General features: G+C 38.2%; 1 protein-coding gene across 9 annotated transcripts in view; it reads right to left on the bottom strand.

Annotated features, from left to right (window-relative positions):
• The window catches only part of arhgap9 (Rho GTPase activating protein 9), a 99964-nt gene that overhangs the window by 12574 nt on the left and 64209 nt on the right, over window positions 1-23181 (bottom strand). For 2 of the 9 annotated variants that reach the window (XM_087258178.1, XM_087258185.1), the window contains 7 exons: window positions 21338-21457; window positions 19614-19712; window positions 17983-18060; window positions 16283-16336; window positions 14087-14218; window positions 13526-13631; window positions 4463-4721 (listed from right to left, as the gene is read on the bottom strand). In XM_087258178.1, coding sequence (XP_087114304.1) covers window positions 4538-4721; window positions 13526-13631; window positions 14087-14218; window positions 16283-16336; window positions 17983-18060; window positions 19614-19712; window positions 21338-21457 — 773 coding nt within the window. In that variant the 3' untranslated portion in view covers window positions 4463-4537. Of the gene's footprint in view, window positions 1-4149; window positions 4722-8256; window positions 8321-12126; window positions 12806-13525; window positions 13632-14086; window positions 14219-16282; window positions 16337-17982; window positions 18061-19178; window positions 19713-21337; window positions 21458-23181 lie in introns of those variants that run through there. The other 7 variants (XM_087258183.2, XM_087258186.1, XM_087258177.2 and 4 more) reach the window with 6 other exon arrangements.

Here is a 23181-nt window from a genome sequence, read left to right as displayed (position 1 = left end):
CTGTCAATAACAGTTGTTTTAATGATCCTAAAACAATTTTCTTTGTGTCATGATTATTTAGAATATCTGGATAGAAATTTGACCAGATCATGTGTTCAGGAGATCCATGCATGCTCAAAATAATAATAAATCTGAATGCATTGAGAACTATGTTTTTCAAAATATCGTTTCCTTTTTGTTATGATTATTTTTGAAAGATGATGCATCAATGATAATAAGAATTTAAAAAAAGTATTGCAGTGAGAAGTTCTGATGGAAAAGGTGTTTAATTGATAATAATAAATCTAGATGCATATATAATTGATTAAATAAAATAATAAATCAGAATGCATTGAGAATTGATGGTAAATAAGATCACCATATATTTATTTTCATTATGCAACATAACATTTCTATTTTGGCATTATTATGTTTGACCTCTGAGATGAAATACCTGTGCATCATAAAAAAAAATATTGCATTGAGAAGTTATGATTGTTTTACCTGTTATTAGAAGTTGTTTTAATGATCCTAAGATCATTTTCTTTGTGTCATGATTATTTTGAATATCTGAATAGAAATTAGACCAGATCATGTGTTCAGGAGATCCATGCATGCTCAAAATAATCATAATAATTCTGAATGCTTTGACAATTTGATGGTAACTTTCATTAAAATGGCCTCATTTAAAACTCAACAATCTTTTTCACAATATCATTTTTCTTTTATTATTACTATTTTTGTAAATAATAAATATAAAATATAGGTAATAAAAATCTGCATGAATCCAGAATGTATAATAACTATTATTAAAAAATTTACACCAAAAAATACTTTCATTATGCAAAATATAATTTCTATTTTGTCGTTATTATTTTTGAGATGATGCATTGATAATAATAACAATGAAAAAGTATTGCATTGAGAAGTTCTGATAGAAAAGGTGTTTTAACTGAAAATTATAAATCTAAATGCATAAAATAAAATAATATTAATAATAATAATAATAATAAATCTAAATGCATATGTTATAAAATAAAATAATATTAATAATAATAATAATAATAAATCTAAATGCATATGGTATAAAATAAAACAATAATAATAATAAATCTAAATGCATTGAGAATTAAATGGTAAAACAATATCACCAAATAATCATTTTCTTTATGCAAAATATGATTTATCATTATTATATTTGACACCTCCGCTGAAATATGAGCAGGTTTAAATGCACACATTATTAAAAACAATCTGAATGCTTTGATGGTGAACTATCATTAAAAAAATATCACCAAATGGTCGTTTTCTTTATGCAAAATATAATTTCACTTCTCTCGTTGACAGAGACGATGGTGAAATCCATGCAATCTTACAAAAATATTTCGGATACATTTAGGGTAAACAATATCACATAAAGCTCTGTTTTCTTTATGCCAAATATCATTTAAGTTGGATCATTATTATATTGAATATCAGAGTTGGAATTCATCATGAGACCCAGGCATTCTTGCAGTCTTTTTGGATGCATTTAAGCTAAAAACAAAAACACTTAAAGGGCCAGTTCACTACAAAAATTGCATTTACTCACTATTAACTTGTTATAAATCTTAAGAGTTTTATTTTCTGTTAAACACAAATTAAGATATTTGGAAGAATGCTGACAGCCGGTAACCATTGACTTCCATAGTATTTGTTTTTCCTACAGGTTTCAGCATGAGAAAGAAACTCTGAAAGGTTTGAAACAAGTAAATGATGACAGAATGTTCATTTCTGAGTGAACTGTCACTTTAAAACTCACTTTCTTTATGAAAAATACAGTATCATTCCTCTGTTTTTATTATTATGTTTACTATCAGGTCTGAAATGTTTCATGAGATCCAGGCATTCTTAAAAAAACTGTTTGGATGCATTTAAGCTACCTTAAAAATAAAACAACATCACTTAAAGACACAGCTCACCTGCAAAATGAACATTTACTCGCTCTTTACTTTATTTCAAATCTTTATGAGTTTCTTTCTTCTGTTAGACACAAATTAAGGTATTTTGAAGAATGCTAAAAACTGGTAACCATTGACTTCCGTATTATTTGTTTTTCCTACTATGGAAGTGAATGGTTACAGATTTCCAGCATTCTTCAAAATATCTTCTCTTGTGTCCAACAGAATAAAGAGACTCTTAGAGGTTTGAAACAAGTAAATGATGACAGAATGTTCATTTCTGAGTGAACTGCCCCTTTAAAACTCTTTTCTTTAAGCAAAATATCATTTCATTTGGATGATCATTATATTGAATATCAGAGTTGGAATTTATCATGAGATCCAGGCATTCTTACATTTGTTTTTGGACGCATTTAAGCTAATTTAACAAGAAAACAATATCACTTAAAGGCCCAGTTCACCCAAAAGATGCAAATTAAGATATTTTGATTAATACTGAAATTCTGTAACCACTCACTAGTATCTGTTTTACCTACTATGTAAGTCAATGATTACAGGTTTTCAGCATTAATCAAAATATCTTCTCTTGTATCCAACATGAGAAAGAAACTCTTAAAGTTTTTAAACAAGTAAATGATGACAGAATGTTCATTTCTGAGTGAACTGCCCCTTTAAAACTCACTTTCTTTATGCAAAAATATAATTCATTTTTTATTATATTCAATATCAGAGCTGAAATGTTTTATGAGATCCAGGCATTCTTAAAAAAAAGTTAGGATGTATTTATGCTAATTTAAAAATAAAACAACATCACTTAAAGGCACAGTTCACCTAAAAATGAACATTTACTCGCTCTTTACTTGGTTAAAACCTTTACGAGTTCATTTCTTCAGTTAAGCACAAATTAAGATATTTTGAAGAATGCTAAAAACCTACTATGGAAGTGAATGGTTACAGGTTTTCTGCATTCTTCAAAATATCTTCTCTTGTGTCCAACAGAATAAAGAGACTCTTAGAGGTTTGAAACAAGTAAATGATGACAGAATGTTCATTTCTGAGTGAACTGCCCCTTTAAAACTCTTTTCTTTAAGCAAAATATTATTTAATTTGGATGATCATTATATTAAATATCAGAGTTGGAATTTATCATGAGATCCAGGCATTTGTACCTTTGTTTTTGGACGCATTTAAGCTAATTTAACAAGAAAACAATATCACTTAAAGGCCCAGTTCACCCTAAAGATGCAAATTAAGATATTTTGAATAAACCTGAAAACATGTGTAACCACTCACTAGTATCTGTTTTACCTACTATGAAAGTCAATGGTTACAGGTTTTCAGCATTCTTCAAAATATCTTCTTTTGTGTCCAACATAAGAAAGAAACTCTTAAAGGTTTGAAACAAGAGTGAGTAAATGACGACAGAAAGTTCATTTCTTAGTGAACTGCCCCTTTAAAATCACTTTCTTCATGCAAAGCACAGTATCATTTCAATTTCATTATTATTATTATTATTATTATTATTATTATGTTCAATATCAGGTCTGAAATGTTTCATGAGATCCAGGCATTCTTAAAAAAATATTTGGATGCATTTAAGCTATCTTAAAAATAAAACCATATCACTTGAAGGCCCAGTTCAAGTAAAAGATGCAAATTAAGATATCTACTATTGAAGTCAATGGTTACAGGTTTTTTTTAGCATTCTTCAAAATATCTTCTCTTGTGTCCAACAGAATAAGGAAACTCTTGAAGGGTGAAAACAAGTAAATGATGACAGAATGTTCATTTCTGAGTGAACTGCCCCTTTAAAACTCTTTTCTTTAAGCAAAATATTATTTCATTTGGATGATCATTATATTGAATATCAGAGTTGGAATTTATCATGAGATCCAGGCATTTGTACCTTTGTTTTTGGATGCATTTTAGCTAATTTAACAAGAAAACAATATCACTTAAAGGCCCAGTTCACCCTAAAGATGCAAATTAAGATATTTTGATTAATACTGAAATTCTGTAACCACTCACTAGTATCTGTTTTACCTACTATGAAAGTCAATGATTACAGGTTTTCAGCATTCTTCAAAATATCTTCTTTTGTGTCCAACATGAGAAAGAAACTCTTAAAGTTTTGAAAGAAGAGTGAGTAAATGACGACAGAAAGTTCATTTCTTAGTGAACTGCCCCTTTAAAAATCACTTTCTTCATGCAAAGCACAGTATCATTTCAATTTCATTATTATTATTATTATTTTTATTATTATTATTATGTTCAATATCAGGTCTGAAATGTTTCATGAGATCCAGGCATTCTTAAAAAACTATTTCGATGCATTTAAGCTAATTTAAAAATAAAACCATATCACTTGAAGGCCCAGTTCACGTAAAAGATGCAAATTAAGATATCTACTATGGAAGTCAATGGTTACAGGTTTTCAGCATTCTTCAAAATATCTTCTCTTGTGTCCAACAGAATAAGGAAACTCTTGAAGGGTGAAAACCAGTAAATGATGGCAGAATGTTCATTATTGAGTGAACTGCCCCTTTAAAACTCTTTTTCTTTATGTAAAAATAAACGTTCTCTCCTGATCAGTCTTGTGATGTGCCGGTGTGTTGGCATCAGTGTTCGTTAATCCTGAAGATGTGCTGGTATTGGCTGAGCAGGGTCTCGATGGCCTGGTTCTGGTACACCATATTAAAGGCCATGTTTCCGCTCTCGTTCTCCGGCCTCATGAGCGTCGGTCCAAACACGATGCCAATGTTCTGTGTGCTCATACGATTACTGTCAGAGCGCTCCATCACCCTGAACACACACACACACACACACACAGATCAAAACACTACATCAAGAAATGCACGTTATTTCATCCTAAATTTAAAAATAAAAAGTTTATTTTGGATGTTGGACATTGACGTCGGCCTGATGTTGGGCTCTGATGTCAACCCGCTTTTTCTTTTCAAACGTCCCCATCATGTTGGGGTACAACATCAATCTGACGTCATGTTGAAATCCTGTGCCTGCTGGGTGTTTACTGTTCCCAAATATTTATAATGTTTCTCAAAATAAAATATTTAGGGCTCTATTTTGACGATCCATGCGCAAAGTGCAAAGCGCAGGGCGCAAACGCTTTCAGGGCGTGTCTGAATCCACTTTTGCTAATATAAGGATGGAGAAATCCGCTTTGCGCCGTGGCACATGATCTAAAAGGGTTGAGCTTATTTTTATAATGAGTTATAGGTGTGTTTTGAGAATAAACCAATCAGAGTCTCATCTCCCATTCCCTTTAAGAGCCAGCTGTGTCACGTAAAGTAAGTGTAAGTGGAAAAACTGAGCATTTCACTAGCAAGAAAACAGTCAAACAGAGCATCTGCAGTGCGAGAATGAGAGATAGATTATTAACCTTTACTTTCACTCTCGTGGATCAGGAAACCTTGTACTCACAGACATCAATTAGCCTATAAATAATTGATTTTGTTTGTTAAGAGCAAACATTCGTTTTAAAACTATTTCTAAATTCAGTTCTAATTTCCAGCAAACGAATAAATGAACAATAATAATGAAGTGTGTTCAAAACCCTGAGTTATATCCTAAAACACATGCTGTTCCCCATATGGTCTAAAACCTGACAGGTGGACAAATCTAAGCTTGTTTTTAATAAAACAAATATAAATATGGATATAATAAATAATACTGCTAATAATAATAACATTATACAAAAGCAAATTGTTATGAATGAACTGAAAAAGCCTCCCGAGATGAAGAAGGCATGAAGGCAGTGATTTTTATATTCATGTAGGCTAGAAAATAATATGTTTTGTAATATTTTAATCCTTTATATTTATGTCCTATATCTATTCTTATTATATCCTATATATATCCTTAATATTTTAAATCTTTTTCATATGTAAAGATATTTGCGTATTGCTCTTCATCTTGTGTGTATTAAGCAGTGTGTAAGTGAGGCGCATAACTAACTCGCTCTGCGCAGGATAATAGACCGGCTTTGTTCTGGTCTACTGAAAAATCTATTATAGTTTCTCAAAATAGCAACGCGGGCGAGTCAGTGGCGCAGTAGGTAGTGCTGGTTGGCAAGAAGGTCGCTGGTTCGTATCTCGGCTCAGTTGGCGTTTCTGTGTGGAGTTTGCATGTTCTCCCTGCGTTCGTGTGGGTTTCCTCCTGGGTGCTCTGGTTTCCCCCACAGTCCAAACACATGTGGTACAGGTGAATTGGGTAGGCTAAATTGTCCGTAGTTTATGAGTGTGTGTGTGGATGTTTCCCAGAGATGGGTTGCGGCTGGAAGGGCATCCGCTGCGTAAAAACTTGATGGATAAGTTGGCGGTTCATTCCGCTGTGGTGACCCCAGATTAATAAAGGGACTAAGCCAACAAGAAAAGGAATGAATGAAAATAGCAATGCGCCAGCAGTGCGCCTCAACATGCCTCCCTTTTTAGAGCAGAACACCTATGGGTGCACATATGAGCGCGAATGCATTTGCTATTTAAACAGCGTAGCGCAAAACATCAAAACAACTCTTGCACCAAGCTGAAACTAGCAAACAACTATTGCGTCTCGCCTTGCGCCACATTGCGCTGGGTGTATGATAGGGCCCAAAGTGTTCAAAGGCATTTTAAAATATATATATTTTAAAGTAGTAATCAATACCGTGACACTGTGATATTTTTATCCAAGGTTATTATACCATCAGAATCTTATCCTGGCCCATGTCTAGTTTTTACCACAGCAAACTGCGGTGTATTGTAGTATAATATAGCATATAGCTAAAGAAAACTCATTTGATTATTGTCAGAGCGCTCTATCACCCTGAACACACACACACACACACACACACACACACACACACACACACACACACACACAAACACAGACCAAAACACCACATTAAACATAAGTTTCATTAGTTTCTTTCTTTATTAACCCTTGAGTGCTGTTGGGTCGTTTTCATCCACTCTGGGCTGAATTTCTCTGTTTCAGTAAATGGGAGGAATTTTGGTCTTTCTTTAGTTTTTACTACAGTAAACTGTGCTGTATTGTAGTATAATATACGTGGCCTATAGCTGAAGAAAACTCGGATATTAAGTTCAGGTATTTTTGCATTAATTTCTGAGAATCAGTTGTGTGATTAAACCAATGACTGTAAAAAATATGGACGACGCGACAGCCCTTTTTCCCATTGAACGCCTTGAGGGCAAAACGCCTGCTTGACGGGCACAAACTGTCGCAAAAGACTGCTGAAATTGGAGCCTTGACATGCGCAGAAGGACTGTCTGATGGAGCCAGAGGAGGAGCCGCGAAAATGAGCTTCCAATCAAACGCTTTATGTAAAATCAACTACGCCCCCCGAACTTCTCAGCATGCGTTTGCTGTTATATCAACACAAATGGATGTAATAACGTTAACAAATATGAGGGTTTTATATATTCAATCGCGCCAGCTCCGGGCCGCAGCGCATAACCTACTCGCGGCGTCGCGGGCTGATTCCGGCTCGCATGCGGCAGCGCCGGCTCGCTCGGCCGCCGCATCTGGCTCGATTGACTCGGGCTGGAATCGGGTAGTGAGTCCAGGCATCCGGAGTAGGTCCAGCAGAGGTAACATTAGTCAGTCTGAGCTCTAAGGGACAAGTCTCCGGCAGGCAAGAATCTAGCCGGAACTGTGTTTTGCTATCTGGGTGGCTAGGCGTGTATCAGCAAACTAATAAAGCCCGAAAAAAGCCCTGACCTTAGCGAATAAACAGTGTTCCACCAGGATCATGTATGTCAGAAACTATAGTTTACTGCTGAACTCATTTTGTCATGGTAAAATAACACAGAAATCGAATAATAACATTTCAGTCTACTTCAGTCTCCTGCCGAAGCTCAGACGCCGCGCTTTGAGAAACTGTCAATCACAGCTGTCAATCACGATGACACGCCCAGCATTAAATTACTGCTAAAAACAAACTGTTTACAAAAATGAGGATCTGCACCTATTTCAGCACAATAACCAGTGCCTTAATCCACCAGAACCATCTTTCGGGACATTTTATTGCAAGTGTAATACATTTTTTTATTTGGGCTCAAGTCTCCTTCATTAACACGGAGGAGGCGGGCTTTATGACTTGTACTGCAGCCAGCCCCCAGGGGGCGATCTAACGGCCGAAACCTTCACTCAAACGCAGGCTTGCGGCACACTTGGATTAAACCTTCCTAATAACCTTTAATATGCAGTGTTTATGTTTTACAGTATTAAATCTCCAGTATTACTGTAGTATTATAGTGAACTGATCAACTCTGATACTGTAGTATACTTTAGTTTTTACTACAGTAAACTGTGCTGTATTGTAGTTTAATATAGCCTATAGCTGAAGAAAACTCACTTGATTAGTGTCAGAGCGCTCCATCACCCTGAACACACACACACAGACACACAGATACACACACACACACACACACACACACACACACACACACACACACACACACACACACACAGTCAGATCAAAACCCCACATTAAGTTTTCTGTGCATTAGTTTCTTTCTTTATTAACCCTTGTGAGTCATTGTGAGGTTCTTTATTAACCCTTGTCAGGTCGTTTTCATCCACTCTGGGCTGAATTTAAGTCTTAATTTGGCCGCAGCTTTCTCTGTTTCAGTAAATGGGAGGAATTTTGGTCTTTCTTTAGTTTTTACTACAGTAAACTGTGCTGTATTGTAGTATAATATAGCTAAACAAAACAAATTTGATTACCGTCAGAGCGCTCTATTACCTTGAACACACACACACACACACACACACACACACACACACACACACACACACACACAGATCAAAACACCACATTAAACACTGCACCACATCATTTTCTCCTCAATTAAAATCAGTTTTCTGTGCATCAGTTTCTTTCTTTACCCTTGTGTGTTGTTGCGGTCGTTTTCATCCACTCTGGGTTGATTTTAGGTCTTAATTTGACAGCTTTCTCTGTGTTTCAGCAAATGGGAGGAGTTTGAGTCTGACTTTAGTGTTTGATCATACAGAGCTCTTTGATGAAAGTCTTCGTATTATAAATGTTCTTGCTCTTTGACTAACTGTATTTGTCTATTATTTGGATAAAAGCATCTGCTCAACGTTTAAATGTTAAGCTTTTCTATGACATAAAAGCTTTAAAACACTTAATATTTAGTGCAATGTACTGAACACACACACATGCATATATAATATTTCAGTTTTAATTCAATGCTGTATGTGTTTAGCAGGGTTTGTCAGGGTTATTGTCACCAATAATTCATTCATTCATTTTCTTTTTGGCTTAGTCCCTTAATTATTCTGTGGTCACCACAGCGGAATGAACCGCCAGCTTATCCAGCATATGTTTTACGCAGTGGATGCCCTTCCAGCTGCAACCCAACACTAGGAAAAACATCCACACACACACACACACACTCATAGTCTATGGCCAGTTTTGTTGATCAATTCCCCTATAGCGCATGTGTTTGGACAGTGGGGGAAACCGGAGCACCGGAGGAAACCCACGCCAACATGGGGAGAACATGCAAACTCCACACAGAAACGCCAACTGACCCAGCCCGACCTTCTTGCTGTAAAGCAATCGTGCTACCCACTGCATCACCGTGAGGCCTAATACCAATAATATTTTAAGTTTAATTCACGAGTTCACACTTGCATTCGTTTAAGTATAAAGCATATTTGGCGTGCTGTCCGGGGAGAGGGCTCTGAGCTAAGGGAGACACCCCACTCGAGTTATTCCCTTTATCAGGAAACAAAGAGGAGTTGGGATTCAAGCGAAGTATCTAGCCCGGCCCCAGAACGCTCCCCCCGGGAATGCAATGCAGGAGGTGAGGTGACGAGGTGGTGGAGGGATGCCAAAGTCATGAGATGCTGCAGGTAAGACAGCTTTGGTGTATATATAGGGGGTTTGTTCAAGAACTGGTTTGATAATGGGATAATTGTCAATGACGTATTCGATACTGAAACTTCTGCACACATGCTCCTCCCGAAATTTGTCTACAAAACATCACAAAATGTACAATATCTTGTTCTTTATTCTTATTCAGCGAATCAGGAACAACTGGAAATGTTGAATTAAATAATGATATAGATTGGAGGAACATTAAAATAACAAAAAACTGTAGAAAATCCTGACATTTATTTATTTATTTATTAATATTAATTTATTATTATTATTATTATTATTATTATTATTATTATTATTATTTTCTCATTATTATTAATATTAATGTATTATTATTATTATTATTAATCATTGTTATTATTATTGTTTTTATTATTATTGATATTATAAATGTATTGTTATTAATAATTTATCATTGTTGTTATTGTTATTAATTTATTATTATTATTAATAATAATAATTTATTATTGTTATTAATTTTTTTCCCCATTTATTCATTTTCTTGTCGACTTAGTCCCTTTATTAATCTGGGGTTGCCACAGCGGAATGAACCACCCACACATACGCAGCGGATGCCCTTCCAGCCGCAACCCATCTCTGGGAAAATATTATTATTATTATTTTTATTATTATTATTAATATTATTATTACTACTATTATTAATTAACTTTTTGTATAATTATTAAATTATTATTGTAATTTTTTATACTATTATTTTTTTACAGGTTTATTCAGTGTCATAATAAATGCATGGACTGTTTCTCTTGAGTGTCTGTAATGCACGCACGCAGCGCCCTCTAGTGTCTCAAGCACAGCCTTTACAGCAAAGGAGGAAAAGTAAAAACCCTGAGACTCTTCAGGTTTTCTTCCATCACAGTTAGAGAGAATAAAAATCCGGAAAATATTTACAATCATAAAACACACACAAATATACAGTACAATACATAGATATATACTTATATAATAGTTCAATTTTAGTTCAATGCTGTAGGTGTTTAGCTGGTTTTGTTAAGGTTAATGCCAATAATATTTCTAATATCTTGTTCTTTATTCTTATTCAGCCAATCAGGAACAACTGGAATTATTATTATTATTATTATTGCTATTATATTACAATTATTTTAATAAATGAATTGTTTGATTTCCCAGTTGTTTTTCCCAGAATTTTTGATTTTCAGCTGTCAGGAGAGGTGGTGGTTTGGTGGTGATTGACAGGGTGCGCGCGCGACGTGTCTGAGGAGAGATGCGGTGGGGAGGGGTGAGAAGGGTGCGCGACGATGCCTATTTGAGGACCGGGAGGGAGACGCGAGATTACAGGGAGATCTTCACTCGTTTGCGGGCATCCGGAGACTCGCGAAACTTTCCGCCCTACTCATAATTCTCTCTTCATATAGCCGTAAGCCTATTACATATCCATAAAACACTGTGATATAACCGCGCTCGGATCGGATCGCTTTCTCACTGCAATCAAACCGCTCCAGGGTTCGTTTCAATCGAGCCGAGACCACCTCATTCAAGAGATCTCGGAGCGATTACTTTGGCGCGGAACAGAGCGTGATTGCCCTGTTCACATATGCCAAACGAACCGCGCTAACTGGGCAAACGAGACACGTTCCGAAACAAAAGTGTATATCACAGTGTTTCTGTCTCCCTCCCGGTCCTCAAATAGGCATCGTCGTGCACCCTTCTCACCCCTCTCCACCGCATCTCTCCTCAGACACGTCGTGCGCGCACCCTGTCAATCACCACCAAACCAACACCTCTCCTGACAGCTGAGCGGGACGCTGCAAAATAAACCCTGACACTCTGACCAATGTGAGGAGAGTTTACTCACACGTGACTTATTTTAGCTCTTTTGGTCCGATTAGAAACTTTGCAGTGTGAAAGCGAACCGCTCCAAGAGCAACGAGCAACAATGTAACAACTGTAAACTCTGTTTCAGAACAACTGAATCGATTCACAGGTGTGAAAGCACCCTAAAAGTAAATGTGTTATTGTAGTCTTTAAATCCAGGTTTTAAATATTTTTGTATCATTTTTAAATAGTTTCAGTATGCATTCTCTATTTTAGGTTTCACTTATTTCATTAAATCATTCTAAATATTTATCTGTACATTGTTTACTATGAGACAATGTAACATTCATTCATTTATTCGTTCATTTTTCAAACATATCATGGTTTCCGCGACTTTCATTCTTCCATGGCGGGGCGCCACGCCAAAATTCATCCCGCCATGGCTACATTACAGCTTCTCATTCTAAACATTTGATTTATTTTAACAGCGGGTGATAATCGCACCAAAACGTATTAAAAGGGAAAGCGAATTCTAACATCTGTAACCGTAGTAGTGCTCTGCGTCATTTGTTTAACCCTTTAAAGTGACAAGCCGACTGACTGACAGGTGCGTGATGCATGAGGCTAGCAAACACGACTTATAGCAGTTTCACTTTACTTCAGGATGCATTAATACCGCTCTGTAGGTCTATTAGAGACATTCATAAACATTCCTAGCAAATCTAATAAATGCCGGAGACATACTCGTTACATAAACGCACTAAAATCGCACTTCAGCAGCATTTATTTGAGAGCGCACAAGAAGATCTGCGCACTTTGGAAACGGTTTATATTTGAGCTGTCGTGCAAGAAGTTTTGTGCATGTGCAGAGGAAATCGGCGCCCAAGCACAGAGATTCACATGCTCCTACATGTAGGTTATTACATAAATGCGACTTCTAATACTGCGCTCGAGACATTTGTCATTGAAATAATGCCACAGGTATTTGGTAGATCTGTGTAAAAAGAAGGCCTGCCGCCACAGCTGGAAAAAATCAAGGAAACACTGCATATACATTCATTCATTTTCTTTTCAGCTTTAGTCCCTTTATTAATCAGGGGTCGCCACAGCGGAATGAACCCTCAACTATTCCAGCATATGTTTTACGCAGCGGATGCCCTTCCAGCTGCAACCCAACACTGGGAAATACCATACACTCTTACAATCACACTCATACACTACGGCCAATTTAGTTCATCAGTTCCTCTATAGCGCATGGGTTTGGACTGTTGGGGAAACAAGCACCCGGAGGAAACCAACACCAACACAGGGAGAACATGCAGACTCCACACAGGAATGCCAACTGACCCAGCCGAGACTTGAACCAGCGATATTCTTGCTGTTAGGCGACCTACTGCGCCACCATTACGCCTCAATGTAACATTCATTCATTCATTTTCTTTTTGGCTTAGTTCCTTTATTATTCTGGGGTCACTACAGTGTAATGAAACGCTAAATTATCCACCATATGTTTTTACGCAGCGGATGCCATTCCAGCCGCAACCCATCACTGGGAAACACCCATACACTACGGCCTTTGTTGATCAATTCCCCTATAGAGCATGTGTTTGGATTGTGGGGGAAACCGGAGCACTCGGAGGACGACACGAGGAGAACATGCAGACTCCACAATTGTCCCAGCTAGGGCTCGAACCAGCGACCTTCTTGCTGTGAGGCGATCGTGCTCCTCACTGCGCCACCATTACGCCTCAATGTAACATGTTATTTGTATTTATATATGGTTTTATTGATGGTAAAAGTTGTCAGTAAAAATAAAAGTATCTTCTGTAGCTTCTGTTGTGCTGATGTATATGTGGTGATGATGCTGGTGTGTGTGTGTGTGTACCGTCGCAGGTGTCGTATCATGTGTTGGAGTGTGTGCTGGTTTGCTGGGGGAAGGCTGAGCACCAGCATCTTCAGTCGCTCCACTCTCTCCAGATGATCTGCTATTTCTGCAGGACAAACACACAGTGAGTGTTTATTATGAGGATGAGTGGATTACAGTGTGTGTGTGTGTGTGTGTGTGTATCTATGTGTTTGTTTGTTTGTTAGTACATGCCTGTGTTTGAGTTTGTGTTTGGATTGCAATAAATGTGCCTATGTGTTTGTTTGCGTGTGTTTGAGTTTGTTTGTGCACTGTGTTTGCATATATGTGTCTGTGTTTTTGTCTACAGTATGCATGTGTGTGTGTGTGTGTGTGTGCATGCATGTGTACATGTATGCTTTGTGTGTGTGCACTGTATATGTGCATGTGTATATTATGCTTGTGTACAATTTGTGTGCATGTGTTTGTGCGTATGCATGTGTATTTTTTTGTGTATGTTTGTGCGTGAATGTTTTTGTCTACAGTATGCATGTGTATGTATGGTGCTGTGTGTGTGTGTGTGTTACTCAGGCTAACACTCACTGATGCTGTCTACAAAGTCGTGGAATGCGCTGAAGGGCACGAGGGGTTCGGGCAGCTCTCTGAAGAACAGCTTCAGCGCTCCGGTGATCACGTGAATATCCTCCCACTGCGGGTCATCTAGATCCAGACGCTCTGGAGGAAACACACAAAGTCTGTGTTACACACACACACACACACACCAGAACATCTGCAGAAGGAGACAACGCTTAACAGGAGAAGGTGAGCACACACATCAGCAGATCAGTCAAATCAGCAGATCATGAAATCAGCAGATTGTTCACATAAGCAGATGCAGATCAGCAGATAGATCTTTGAATCAGCAGATCATCAAATCAGCAAATAAATCAGCAGATCATTAAATCAGGAGATCATGGTGTCAGCATGATCATAAAATCAGCAATTAAATCATGAAATCGTCAATTAAATCATGAAATCAGCAGATCATTAAATCAGCAATTAGATCATGAAATCGTCAATTAAATCATGAAATCAGCAGATTATAAAAAATCAGCAAATAGATCATAAAATTAGCAGATCATGAAGTCCGCAAATAGATTATGAAATCAGCAGATCATGAAGTCAGCAAATAGATTATGAAATCAGCAGATCATGAAGTCAGCAAATAGATTATGAAAGCAGCAGATCATGAAGTCAGCAAATAGATCATGAAATCAGCAGATCATGAAATCATCAAATATATCATGAAATAAGCAGATCATGAAATCAATAAATCATCAAATAGATCATGAAGTCAGTAGATCATGGTCAGCAAATAGATTATGAAATCAGCAAATCATGAAATCAGCAAATAGATCATGAAAGCAGCAAATTTATCATGAAATCAGCAAATCATCAAATAGACCATGAAATCAGCAGATCATGAAATCATCAAATAGATCATGAAATCAGCAGATCATGAAGTTAGCAAATAGATTATGAAACCAGCAGATCATGATTTCAGCAAATAGATCATGAAATCAGCAGATCATGAAGTAAGCAGTTCATGAAGTCAGCAAATAGATCATGAAATCAGCAGTTCATGAAGTCAGCTAATAGATCATGAAATCAGCAGATCATGAAGTCAGCAAATATATCATGAAATCAGCAGATTATGAAGTCAGCAAATAAATCATGAAATCAGCAGATCATGAAGTCAGCAGATCATGAAGTCAGCAAATAGATCATGAAATCAGCAGTTCATGAAGTCAGCTAATAGATCATGAAATCAGCAGATCATGAAATCATCAAATGAATCATGAAATCAGCAGATCATGAAGTCAGCAAATAGATCATGAAATCAGCAGATCATGATTTCAGCAAATAGATCATGAAATCAGCAGATCATGAAATCAGCAGATCATGATTTCAGCAAATAGATCATGAAATCAGCAGATCATGAAGTCAGCAAATATATCATGAAATCAGCAGATCATGAAGTCAGCAGATCATGAAGTCAGCAAATAGATCATGAAATCAGCAGTTCATGAAGTCAGCTAATAGATCATGAAATCAGCAGATCATGAAGTCAGCAAATATATCATGAAATCAGCAGATTATGAAGTCAGCAAATAAATCATGAAATCAGCAGATCATGAAGTCAGCAGATCATGAAGTCAGCAAATAGATCATGAAATCAGCAGTTCATGAAGTCAGCTAATAGATCATGAAATCAGCAGATCATGAAATCAGCAGATCATGAAGTCAGCAAATAGATCATGAAATCAGCAGATCATGAAGTCAGCAGATCATGAAATCAGCAGATCATGAAATTAGCAGATCATGATTTCAGCAAATAGATCATGAAATCAGCAGATCATGAAATTAGCAGATCATGATTTCAGCAAATAGATCATGAAATCAGCAGATCATGAAATCAGCTGATCATGATTTCAGCAAATAGATCATGAAATCAGCAGATTATTCAAATCAGCAAATAAATCATCAACTCAGCAGATTATTTAAGTCAGCAGATCATCAAATCAGTAATAAATGTGGAATACAGTCATTGCTTCATGTCAGTTGTGCTGAAGCTGGAGAAGTTGTTTTGAGGCTCTTTCCAGGATCTGAAGTAGACACTTTCAGGGCTGAAGCGAGATCAGAGTGTCAGTGAGAGATCAGCAGCAGCAGAGCAGATCTGAGATCAGTGTGAAGGAGCCGGTTCCTCAACACTAGACACACACACACACACACACACACCTTGAACCAAAGCCTCAGGGAACAGATAACGTCCATCTGTGGTCACCGCTCGCTCTGAAACAACCACAGCAGTTACACACACACACACACACACACACACACACACAGAGAACATATACAGGACACTCATTCACCCTCTCACACACACACACTTTCTTACCATAATTTCACATACACTCTCATGAAGGACTGATGATAACATGCTAACACACACACACACACACACAACCCACAAACATACACTCACTTAAAGTACCATCTAATGACATCATACAGACACACACACACTCACACAAACAAACACCATAAACAGAATACACACACACAGATACACACAGGTTGATGATGTCACACACAGGTCTATCTTTGTAAACTTCCGCTGAACATTTTCTGGTGCTCAGTCCAGTTTCTTTGGTAAAGGGAAAATGTGGTATAAAACACACACGAGCATCATCTGATCAATCATTAGCCAATTACAAAAGAAAACCACTATTTCCTCCGGGTGCTCCGGTTTCCCCCACAGTCCAAATACGTGTGCTATAGGGAAATTGATTAACTAAATTGGCCTTAATGTATGAGTGTGTGTGTGTGTGTGTGTGTGAATGGGTGTTTCCCAGTACTAGGTTGCAGCTGGAAGGGCATGCGCTGTGTAAAACATACAGTTGGTGGTTCATTCCGCTGCGTCATCCCCTGATGAATGACTTAGCCAAAGGAAAATAAATGATTGAATATGATCCCAAACCCACAGTAATAGCATGTCAATATTAATTTAATATTTGATCAAATCACAAAAAGCTTTTATAATGAATTTGACACATCTAAAATGAGTTTAATAAAAATGTTTAATACATTGCATTGCACGTTCATAATTATTGTAAATATTGCAAAAATCTATTTATAATATTTTTATTCTTACTGTCTATAGAACTATTGCATGTTCTCCCCGTGTTGGCGTGGGTTTCCTCCGGGTGCTCCGGTCCAAACACATGCGCTATAGGGGAATTGGTAAAGCTAAAATTGTCTATAGTGTATGTGTGTTAAAGTGAGTCTATGCATATTTTCCAGACATGGGTTGCGGCTGGAAGGGCATTGGCTGTGCAAAACATGTGCTGGATAAGTTGGCGGTTCATTCCACTGTGGCGACCCCTGATTAATAAAGGGACTAAGCCGAAAAGAAAATGAATGACTGAATGAATGTCTATAGAACTATGGCTGCGTCTACTACTCAGTAGGCTCTGCATTTCAATTCGACTGTTGGAATAGTGCGCTCTATACAGTATGAATGTGAGTGGTATAAATGGAACTCGGACGTACTACATCCGCCATATTGTCACCATCATGTGACCTACTGTACCCATGTCAGTTGTGTCGCTTCACTTCAATGAGAGAATCTTCAGAATTTTGCCGGAAGTAGTAGGTCATCCGGGTACTTCTCACATACTGTTTTTGGATTTTTAGGAGATTTCAGCGTACTATATGGTAAAGAAGTATGTGATTTCGGACAGCCAATGCCTGTTATGGGAAGCTGATGCAAAAATGTGGACACGATATTATACACAAGCTTGTATTTTTATTTGATCAGTTTATTTTAGCTGTTTAATGGCAGGAAATAAAACAATCTTGCATCTTGTGTTTAGACAGTGAGGTGTCAGATGCTCAGAGTATGAGATGATGTTGATGTGTTATTGACTCTCTCTCACCGTGATTGACAGCAAAGCGCAGTTTCTGAATGACGGCCAGATTCCCACTCACTCTGTAAATGCCATCAGTCTCCAGCCCTGAACACACACACACACACACACACACACACACACGAATGCATTATTTCAGGCAGTGCCTGAATGTCCAGCAGTTGTTTTGATTGAGTTTCTGAAATTACTCAAACTGTATAATTCTGCAAATTGACACTCTTTATTGATAATTCTTACGTCACATAGACCATGACATTTGTAGTTTAGTTTACCTGTTCGTTTTTACCTCTTTATTTTGAATTTGTAGGGTTTTGTTGACATTTTTGCAACCAGACCCTATTCATTTACACAAAATAATTCACTCTCTCTCTCTAGTTAGCTAGCATGAGTGAACAAATGCATCTTTGCTATGGTATATTTCATATACACTCACCGGCCACTTCATTAGGAACACCTGTTCAACTGCTTGTTATTGTAAATGTCTGCTCAGCCAGTCTCATTGCAGCAGCTCGCTGCATTTAGGCATGTAGACATGATCAAGACGATCTGCTGCTGTTCAGAGCATCAGAATGGGGAAGAAAGGGGATTTAAGTGACTTTGAACGTGGCATGGTTGTTGCTGTCAGACGGGCTGCTCTGAGTATTTCAGAAACTGCTGATCTACTGGGATTTTCACGCACAACCATCTCTAGGCTTTACAGAGAATGCTCCGGCAAAGAGGAAATATACAGTGAGCGGCAGTTCTGTGGGCGCAAATGCCTTGTTGATGAGGCCAGAGGTCAGAGGAGAATGGCCAGACTGGTTCCAGCTGATAGAAAGGCAACAGTAACTCAAATAAGCACTCGTTACAACCGAGCTCTGCAGAAGAGCATCTCTGAACACACAACACGTCCAACCTTGAGGCGGATGGGCTACAGCAGCAGAAGAGCACACCGGGTGCCGCTCCTGTCAGCTAAGAACAGGAAACTGAGGCTACAATTCACACAGACTCACCAAAACTGGACAATAGAAGATTGGAGAAACGTTGCTGCTCTGATGAGTCTCCATTTCTGCTGACACATTCAGATGCTCGACTCAAACAACATGAAAGCATGGATCCATCTTGCCTTGTATCAGCGGTTCAGGCTGGTGGTGGTGGTGTAATGGTGTGGGGGAGATTTTCTTTGGGTCCATTAGTACCAGTTGAGCATCAACGCCACAGCCTACCTGAGTATTGCTGCTGACCATGTCCATCCCTTTATGAGCACAGTGTCTCCATCTTCTGATGGCTACTTCCAGCAGGATAACGCAGCATGTCATAAAGCTCAATCATCTCAGACTGGTTTCTTGAACATGACGATGAGTTCACTGTACTCAAATGGCCTCCACAGTCACTAGAGCTCAATCCAATAGAGCAGCTTTGGGATGAGGTGGAACGGGAGATTGGCATCATGGATGTGCAGCCGACAAATCTGCAGCAACTGTGTGATGCTATCATGACAATATGGAGCAAAATCTCTGAGGAATATTTCCAGTAGCTTGTGGAATCTATGACATGAAGGATTAAGGCAGATCTGAAGGCAAAAGGGCTCCAACCAGGTTCTAGTAAGGTGTACCTAATAAAGTGGCCAGTGAGTGTATTCGATGATTGAGTGAACACACCTTTCCTCTCCACGGCTTCAGTGCATTTTCTGACGAACTGGGGAACGGTGCATTTCTCTCTTTCACACAGCAGCTCCAAACTGCAGCCGAACACCTGATCTGCACACACACACACACACACACACACACACACACACACACACACACACACACACACACACACACACATTTGATTATTTTAATTTGGATTGACTAACACTCATTAAAACAACACAACATCCAAATAATCAGTATTATGTTTCACATTACAAACAACGTGCAGATAAAAAACGACTTAATATCTTCTACAGCACATATATAATCAATATAGGTCACTTTTACCAATCAGTTGGATATTTGCATACTAAGGATATAGATGACATGGTCTTTTCCAAACATGTAAACAACCTGTTATTACTGACACAACTGTGTTTAGAGTCTTTGTTATTTTAGCATGTTGTAATCCTCCTACCATGAGTTAAAACAACCAACCTTGTGTTGCAGCCACACATTTACAAAGCATTTGCTAAAGGTTGATATTTGAGCAATGTCCCGGAGTAGCACAAGTCCATATACAGTATGCATTAAAGCAGCAACCGACTTTTAAAATCTGGATGTTTTTAGACACTTCATACACAGCTACAAAATCAGGAGTGTTTAGGGAACTCACACAGACACACTCAAATCGGTTTTTGAAAGATGCTGTACATTTTTAACTCTTTTAAAGCATGAAAATAGCACAATATATTAGCAGATATTTAAGAAACATTCTGAGTGAGCATCTGTAAAACAATGCTAGAGTCAGTCATTCATGCAGGCACACTACCTGACAAAGGGCTTGTGGCCTATCCCAAGTCTTAGAAACAGTAATTAATAACTTGACTTCTAGTTGATGATTTGGTATCAGAAGTGTCTTATATGAAAGGTGAAGGCCTCTAGATTTTGCTTATTTGAGCTCAATAAAATCTGATCATGCCTTGATTATTAATGATTTGATTAGGACAGTGCGGTCTGACTCTGCTCAGACTAAAGTCTCATCACTGAACAGAAATAATGTCCAGTATAGAATATAAAGTCCTGCTGCAGTGGAGACAGAATGAATATTGTGTCTGACTCCATCATGAGCTTGGAGGACTGCATCCATACATCTCTGACATGACTCACATCACTGATTAATAAAGTCATCTGGAATGGCAGAGAAAGCCTTCAGCAGGACTCCCAGAGCTCATCAAGAGTCTTTGTGTTCATCTTCAACACCTCCTCCTTCATCAGCTCAATAATGTTCATGTCTGGTGACTGGGCTGGCCAATCCTGGAGCACTCTTTGCTTTCAGGAGCTTTGATGTGGAGGCTGAAGTATGAGCAGGAGCGCTATCCTGCTGGAGAATTGCCCCTCTCCTGTGGTTTGTAATGTAATGGGCAGCACAGATGTCTTGACACCTCAGGCTGTTGATGTTGCAGATCTCTCCATACTGAATGAATCCCAAACCATGATGTCTCCTTCACCAAACTTGACTGATTTCTGTGAGAATCTTTAGTCCAGATGGTCTTCTGCAGTATTGGTGATGATTGTGATGCAGATCAACAGATGATTAATCATAAAAATCCACCTTCTGACACTTTTACACATTATCAATTAGAAGTCAAGTTACTCTTTGTTGCTCTTACAACTGAGATCCACCACAAGACTTTGTGTCAGGTAGTGTGTATTATGCAGGTGCACTCCTCTACAATAAAGATGCTGACCTTTAATGAGCCCTTTCTCCTGCAGCGTCTGCAGTGGCGGTCGTCTGAGGATCAGCTTCTTCAAGCGGCTCTTCACGCGCTTGTGTTCTGAGTTCTCCAGGTTTGAGGTGGATCGAGGAACTGCGGATATGAAGATGTGGAAGAAGACTTATTCTGAATGAAGTAAGCTGTTTACTCCTGTTTTAGACTTCTGATTTATTTCTCAATGGGTAAATGACTAAGAATAACAAACAGCAGTGAAGAATCAAACGAGGTACTCTACACAAGCATGTTTATGACTATATTTATATACATATATATATATATATATATATATATATATATATTTATATATATATATATATATATATATATATACGGTTGAAGTCAGAATTATTCGTCCTCCTGTTATTTTTTTCCTCTTTTTCAAATATTTCCCAAATGATGTTGAACAGATTCAGGAATTTTTCACAGTATTTCCTATAATGTTTTTTCTTCTGGAGTAAGTCTTGTTTGTTTTATTCGGGCTAGAATAAAAGCAGTTTTTAATTGTTTTAAAGCCATTTTAAGGTCAATATTATTATCCCCTTAAAGCAATACTTGTCTCAAGATCAAACCTCTGCTATACAATGACTTGCCCAATTACTTGCCTAATTAAAACTTAATTAACCTAATTAATTTAGTGAAATAATTACATATATATTTTATCTTTACATATAGAATTTATGTTTTTACATTGTAAGATGCATTCTGAGGGATCAGGTTTGACTGCCTGTGTGTAAGAGACAGTATTGTTTCTCTGAAGTAATGGAAATTATAAGCGCTAGGCACATCATGTCTGACTGCTTATGTGTGCAATACAGTATCATGTCTCCAAACTAATGTATATTGTCAGTTCCAAGCACGGTTGTGTCTTTTGTCTAACAAATGGCCGGGTGATACTTGCAGGCTAGGCCCGGAAAACAACAAACTAAGCGTGTGCTGACACTGTGTACAGTTGCCTTGAACTGGGCCAAAGCATGCTTGTCCCCCCTCCCGTCTCCACATTGCATTGAAGCCTGGACACGCTTACGTCACCAATGATGCGCTGTTCAGTAAGCTCTCTCGCTCAGCACAGTGGAGATTTCTTTAGTTATATCGGTTTAGTCGTTTGGGATGCGGTGACACGCAGTCAAATATTTAGAGGAAGTCAGCGCCAATAGCCTACTGGTTAAGTGTGCCGAGATATAGCACCATGGTGCTCACGGCGACCTGAGTTTGATTCTTGGTTCAAGGTCCTTTGCCGACCCTTCCCCTCTCTCTGCTCCCAATTCTTTCCTGTCTGCAACCTCTACTGTCCTTTCCAATTACTGTCCTTACCTTTGATGCTCATAAACAATCATAAGGGAGTTAGGAGGTTTACTAATAGTGCAGTGAGGGGTTTGTGTCTTTAATATCTATGAGTCTTCAGTTTCGGCTCAGGTGTGCTTTGCACACACACTACAAGCATACCGCGCCAAAGCCCAAGTGAACCGCGCTCAGGCACACCTCTTCAACCCGGGCCAGGGCCGGCCAAGTGAACCGCACCTGAGCCTGATTCAGAGCACTCACACTTCTCAGGGCATACTCACACTATGCCATCCGTACCGTGCCCAGGCCCGTTTCCTGGATCGTTTGAGAAGTGTGAGTGCGCTGAATTGGGCTCAAGTACGGTTCACTTGGCCGGCCCTGGCCCGGTTGGAGGTGTGCCTGAGCGCAGTTCACTTGTGCTTTGACGGTACACATGTATGTGTGTGAGTGCAAAACGCGCCAAAGCCCGAAACTGAAAGCGAGACGTGACTTTTAAGGGGCTGTTTCATATGGATTTATTAATCATTCTTACTGTT

The sequence above is a fragment of the Danio rerio genome, chromosome 6, assembly GCF_052040795.2.
Source record: "Danio rerio strain M-AB ecotype USA chromosome 6, GRCz13ab, whole genome shotgun sequence".
NCBI classification, from domain to species: domain Eukaryota; kingdom Metazoa; phylum Chordata; class Actinopteri; order Cypriniformes; family Danionidae; genus Danio; species Danio rerio.
This window is presented reverse-complemented; position numbering and strand designations above follow the sequence as displayed.